This window comes from Lynx rufus, unplaced genomic scaffold (assembly GCF_022079265.1).
Source record: "Lynx rufus isolate CCGP_SWC_20201006 ecotype Redwood Valley unplaced genomic scaffold, mLynRuf1.p SCAF_14, whole genome shotgun sequence".
NCBI lineage: Eukaryota > Metazoa > Chordata > Mammalia > Carnivora > Felidae > Lynx > Lynx rufus.
In genome coordinates this window covers 12,118,311-12,124,852 of record NW_025814828.1, presented here as the reverse complement: position 1 = coordinate 12,124,852, position 6,542 = coordinate 12,118,311, and the positions used below count along the sequence as shown (strand labels likewise).

The following is a 6,542-nucleotide window of genomic DNA, read 5'->3' as shown; positions in this document are numbered from 1 at the left end:
GCAACTGAATTTACTTAACACAGTCCACCTGGGATTCAGGGAGGACTTTCTGATGCCTGAGTTTTAAAGGAAGGTGGCCTTTACCCAGGGGGAGAAGGGTGGGATCCCCAGGTGGGAAAGCTAAATCAGTATAAGCAAAGTCACTGAGGGATGAAACAATGTGGAATCTGCCAGACCCGCAAGAATTTTGGCCATCGAATTTAAAGGCAAGTTCCAAAATATCAAGGAACACAGCAGTAGAGGTGGGGTGGAGCTGGGTTATGAAGAAGGGCCTAGTAAACCATGCAGAGAAGCTTTAATTAAGTCCTCTACGCAACAGGGAAGTACTGAAAGCTTTTTGGTTGAGTTTTGTCGTCATTTGTGTTTTAGGTAAATTACTTTGGTTTGCAATACAAAGGATAACGCTGGAATATCACAGTCTAGATGAGGAATTAAACTGGGGCAATGAGGGTAGGATTGAGAAAGTAAAATCAGCCCTGTTAATAATCAGACTGTGATGTATACAGACAAGGCCAGAGACAAGACCAAGAAGAAAATGCTTCTCTTGACATACTGCAGCGGCAAAATGATTAACAACCCCCATCTTTCTAGTGATTGGATAACATCCTTGGCCTACCTTTGTTCCTCTCTCTTCCAAATGACAATCACTGAGCTACCCAATTACTAAACTGCCCCTGCTTCTCCTAGTCCCTCCTTGGAATCATTCAGCAGCCACCCAAAGCCCAAAGTGCATAGAGCCTTGCCCTGCTCCCTCTTACCCACTTGGAACAACACACCTCTGAGCTGACCTTGTCCAGCTCAGTGCGTCAGTAATTATGGTTACAGGCTTTGGAGTTGGACAGACTGGGAAACTCAAGCCTTGGCTCTCTGATCTTGAGTAAACTCCTTAATGTCTAGTCCCTGGTTTTCTCATCTGTAAAAATCAAAGTAGTGATAATAGTTCCCAAATGCGTGCTATATGTTGGCATAGTGCCTGGCAATAGTGTCTCTGACACATTATCTGTTATATCATCATCATCAGTGTGAATACTCCCCTATTCCCTCAAGAGTGGGTTGATACTTGTCCTGTGTATGCTCCTAGCTCAAGTATTTCACCTTTTATAACACCTCTCACGCTATATTCTTTGCGGCTTTCACAAACCTGCTTCTTGCACTAAATCTTAAACTTGAAGGTGGAGACTTGGTGGTTATAGCCCCTAACTGGAGAATGCCCTGACGGGCAAAAAACGGTGCTGTACAAATGACCAATTTTGCTGGTTTCTGGGACCAGGACTTATGATGCCATTCTGAAAGTGTCACCGTTTGGATTGTTGTTTGGATTGCTGTAACATTTCTTATGAGTTAGACCAGACTTTCATGTGAGAGCAATAAAGTGAGAATGTCTTCTGTGAACATGCTCCTACTTTAAAAAGGATACAGATTTAGATTTTATTAAAAAAATTTTTTTCAGTGTTTATTTTTGAGAGAGAGAGAGAACGAGGGAGGGGCAGAGAGGAGACACAGAATCAGAAGCAGACTCCAGGCTCTGAGTTGTCAGCCCAGAGCCCGACGTGGGGTTTGAACTCGTGAATTGCAAGATCATGACCTGAGCCGAAGTCAGATGCTTAACCGACTGAGCCAGGCAGGTGCCCCTAGATTTTATTTTATTATGATTTACAAATGAATGTAAATCTCCTTTTATAGGAGTTAGACATTTATCCTCAACAATTAACCACTGAATTCATTTTCATGAACAAGCTTTAATTGCTCAAATTAACTTCATTACAGAAGTTATTCTAAAAGCCAATTTCATTTCAAACTGTAGTTATGCTCATTTGAATTCAATAAATCATAAGATGAAAATAAAGTATGTAAAAATTTAGTTCAAAGGTACATTCTACTATAATATCCTGATAAATAGAACAAAGTTATCTTTATTCTGCAACATAACATGTATTTTTCTTGGTTCCTGATATGCAACATCTACTTATTCTCAGGTATGTACATTTCAGTTTATCCCCCCTCTATGGGAAAATGCCTAAATTTTAATTTTACATCGTCAGTAGAAAATAGATGACTATCTTCAAAAAGTTAAAGTTTTTTAACTTATGTAGATGATGTCATAGATACTGTTATTAGTACATATGAATCTTAGTTATTATAACATGACCAAAGAATGATCCATAAATGTACCTCACATTTATTGCAAGCATAAAGAGAGAGCAAGAAAAAGCAAGAATCTACTCTCTGAAAGCCAGGCTGGTACTCTTTCAATTAATTTGGTTTTTTCTTGCCCTCATAGGACTGTGGTACGAGGATTCATGGAACGGTCAATGCAGAAATTCTCAGGAAAGAACATTTAATTTCTCACCTACTATTAATTTCAGTATGAGTCACCAGATTTATTCAGGGACATAGAATGGGATCTCAACTCCTCTCCAACCGTCATTGCTATACCAACGGCTTTATATATTTTCCAGAGTATATATATGTTACCTAAGATAGCAAAATAAAATACTTGATGTATATTAACATGAAAAGTGCATGCAAATCTATATTTGTACAACTGATTGAAAGAGGAACAAACTATGCAGTGCTAGCGCTTATTACTCGATTCTTTCCTCTGGTGGTAGGTTCTAAGCAAAAAACTGCTGGTGGTTTGAGAAAATGTGGTGGTGAGTCCATATCGGCACCCAGGACCCAAAGCAAAGTACTATTTCTGAAGAGTGGTTGAACTCAAAAAGCAAGAATCAAAATGTACGAAGGGATGGAAAGGGTCTTAGTCTCTTTGGGTTGTTTATTCCTCACAGTTCTAGAGGCTGGAAGGCCAAGATCAAGGTGCCAGCAGATTCAGTGTCTGGTGAGAACTTCCTTTACTGGCTCATTGGTGGCCATCTTCTTGCTGTATCCATCCTCGCATGGCAGAAGGGGTGAGGGACCGCTCTGGGGTCTCTTTTATAAGGGCACTAATCCCATCATGAGGCACCACCCGTATGACCTACTCACTTCCCTAAGCCCCACCTCCTAACACCATCACGTTGGGGGTTAGATGTCAACCTATGAATTTGGTGCAGGAGGGACATAAACATTCAGTTCCTAACAAGGATGCATTACTATTTATATGTAAAGAAGCCAGTATTGTTTAGATGCACTCATTATATGGTAAAATTAGAGCCTATTCGCTTAAAAAACAATTATATCCAAGTAAAATTTTATGGGAAAGAATTTAACCAATAAAGTTGAATCAAGAAGACAGTGAAATGTTAAGGAGAACACGTATCAAGTAAATAGTGTTGGTTCTTCTAGTGACACAGAAAAATACCTAAAATGATTACAATACTGTAATTTTGCTAACACACCAAAAGAAATTTGTCCCCCAGTGAGCAAGGGAAAGGTATCTTCCTAAACTTTTTTGAGGTGAATGCCTGCTTCAGAATAGGCAATTTTACCCTAATCCATGTAGGCTCACAGAGGAGAAAAGGGTTGGCAGTTTCCCCTACTGGTGATATCAGCAGATTGTGCACTAATTTGACAGAAAGAGGTGAGCTGAAGAGTGGGTGGTTTTTGTTTCCTGCTTTTCTAATAAATCCGTTACAAGTTTTCCAGTCACTTTCATGGTAAAGTCACTACATGGTAAAGGATGTCTCGCTAGTTTTACAGACATCTTACATATTGAAAAAAAAAAACTAATAGGAAGAAAAAGGCATTCAATATTAATATTGTAAAGAAAGGGTTTTATTATAGTATTTAATGAAGATAAGCAGCAATGTTAATACAAAATTCTTTCTCAAGGACATTTTGCCCCTTGCTGTTTAGGAAGGTACAAGTAAAACACTTTTGGAGGCACAAAAGACACAAAGTTTCTTGTTAGGGTGTATCAGTAGCCCCGGAATCTGCAAGCCCCTTCGGAGCTCAGATGACTAAGGCACCGAGGAAAAGAAACACACCTCCCCAGGGCGGTTTCCATGTAACCTCTGCAGAGAAGGTGAGCAAGAATTGATCATGCAAACCAGGACATGGTTGAGAGTGAGAGGGTGCTGTTAATAATCACACCAAAACACCAGGTGCAGGTGAATCAGGAGTGGCAAGCTGGGACACACCCAATAAAGACATCCTCTGTAGCTCTAAGAAGTAAGGGCAAGTCGGGTATTGGCGCACTGGTTCTCACTCCAATTTGGAAGACTCACTGCAATAGAATTTTGCACAAAGACTTTGTGAGAGGCCTAGGCGGGAAGCCCTGTGCTCTAGAAAATGCATATCGTGTGTGTGTTTACCCTTTTAAAGATAACTATGGTTTGAACAGATCAATTAGATAGTTAACATAAACTTTTCCCCTCGCATTTATCTTTTTAAGAATTTTATTCATTTTCTTCCCAGAGAAGGCATGTACTCTAGAAGCAAATGCCTTCACCCCCTCCCTTTAAAAACAAAACAAAACAATTATTTATTTATCTGTTTGTTTATTTATTTTTTAGAGAGAGAGGGAGAGAGACGATCTTAAGCGTGGCACAGGGCTCCATCTCACGAACCGTGAGGTCATGATGACCTGAGCTGAAATCAAGAGTCTGATGCTTAACGGACTGGGCCACCCAGGAGCGCCCCCTCCCTTTTTTAAGAGCAGATATCCGCCCCCCCCGCCCCGAAACACATATACAACTCCAACCCTCTTTTTCTTCTACTGAATGTATTATTTATTTTTAACTGTGGTAAGATACACATAAAATTTACCATCTTAAACTTTTTCAGTGTATAGTTTAGTAGTGTCAAGTCTACTCATCCAACCCTACCTTGCAGATCAGATGACTAGCATACTAATGAAAGAAAGACCACTAGTAAATTCAATATTGAGTTTGAACACAGGCTTATAGGCAACTAGAAACATTCCAAGGTATTTACAAGCAAAGGCAACAATGGCATGGATTCCCCCAAATATGTAGAATTCTCTAGATTTTAGCCTGTTAATTTTCTCTCCTTATTACTGTAGCAGAAGTCATTTAAACCATTATATTAACTGGGAGATTTATGTTGAGCACCTGCCTTGCACAGAACCTCAACTCATGAAATAAAGGTCAGGCAGTTCTCAAGGAAAGCCATGATAGTTCTGTCATTGTGGAAAATATTATATTCTATGAAACAGTGTACAAACAATGCAAAATAACACTATAAACTATAGACTATTATATTACTAGTCTTTTTAAAACGATGTCTGTAAATAAAGCATGAAAGAATTTTAAATTTTAGGAACTTCAAGCATTTTCTTTAAAATGCTCTGTATATGCTTTCTATATGATCAGGTCTTGAGGTAAAATATTTGATCTTCAGAAGTGCAAAAGGATTCCCTGTTATAAGTAAATTCTTATTTTCTTAGAACTACAAAATATTTTCTTCTATGTCATAAATTGATAGTAAGCATATCATGTACTAGGGATAACAACTAAAGATCAGGCAAATATACTTGTTGAGAAGGCTTTAGAAAAGAATATACATTCAGATTTTGAAATAAAATATCCCTAAAACCATGGCCAATGTTCAGCTAGCCAGGAAGTACCAGTTTGGGCGCTGGGACCATTTCTGAAAGGCCTGCATTCTGGATGGTCAGTGTCTGCACCTTACCAGTGTTAAATATTTTGATTACCATCACTACTTACAACTCTATAGAGTTACTAACTAATAAACATAAAAAGACAACTAATAAACATAAGACAACTCAGAAATATAGGACATAAAAAGACATTACGATTACCAACAGGTTGCTGAAGGACAAACTTGTGTCTCTTACTGCCACATCAGTGTTAAACATCATTATCAATAAAAGTTAAGAACTTCTTTACCAAAGAGCTTTCTTCAAAGACTGAAGGAGCACTGCCACACCAAGAAATGCGCATCTACAATTATTATTAAATGTAGGCGTTTAGAACAGTCCAATCAGCAATCTCTAAAAAGCTAGTATGTATTCATTAAAGCAAAGTACTGCCTAGATATGAGTGTCTTAGGGAGTTGCTTGGCTAGTTGAAGGCTGGGGTTTCACTTGTATATTCAGTACATAATCGTGACGGAAGGAAGAGCGGACAGTGCGATTCATTAGGGGCTGAAGGGGGCGGAAATTGTCCACCATTCTTTTCTCTTTCTCCCCCTCCGAAGTGAAGAGCAGCGTCCGAAACTGCTCAAGCTAGAAATAGAAGTAGGAAGCATAAATGATTTCAATGGCGTAACAGTTTAACTTCATGAATAAATTACTTTTATTTTTACAATTCCAAAACATTCGTCTAAAACTAGATACAGAACAACTTATTTCTGGTTAGGAATGCCTTCACTACTAGACAGGGAATAAAATGTATGAGGAGGAGGGTAACAGGAGGTGGTGAAGCCAGCAGGGTACTTGGGATCCAAAGACTGGGGGTCAAAGGCCCTGTCCCCCCCACATTAGCCCTTTGCCAAGGACAAGTTTTCATCTTTGATTCCAGGAACCTCATCTTTAAATGGGAAAAATAACTAGCCTACAGAATACTATAGGGAAGGCCTGATGTATACAGTAACAGTGCCAAAAATGTTTCATTTTTTTC

General features: G+C 38.9%; 1 protein-coding gene across 4 annotated transcripts in view; it reads right to left on the bottom strand.

Moving 5' to 3' along the window:
- Positions 1–3,717: 3,717 nt before the first annotated feature.
- Positions 3,718–6,542, bottom strand: part of CA5B (carbonic anhydrase 5B) — a 51,120-nt gene continuing 48,295 nt past the window's right edge. For 2 of the 4 annotated variants that reach the window (XM_047075935.1, XM_047075936.1), the window contains one exon: positions 4,555–6,148. In XM_047075935.1, coding sequence (XP_046931891.1) covers positions 5,969–6,148 — 180 coding nt within the window. In that variant the 3' untranslated portion in view covers positions 4,555–5,968. Of the gene's footprint in view, positions 4,166–4,551; positions 6,149–6,542 lie in introns of those variants that run through there. The other 2 variants (XM_047075937.1, XM_047075934.1) reach the window with 2 other exon arrangements.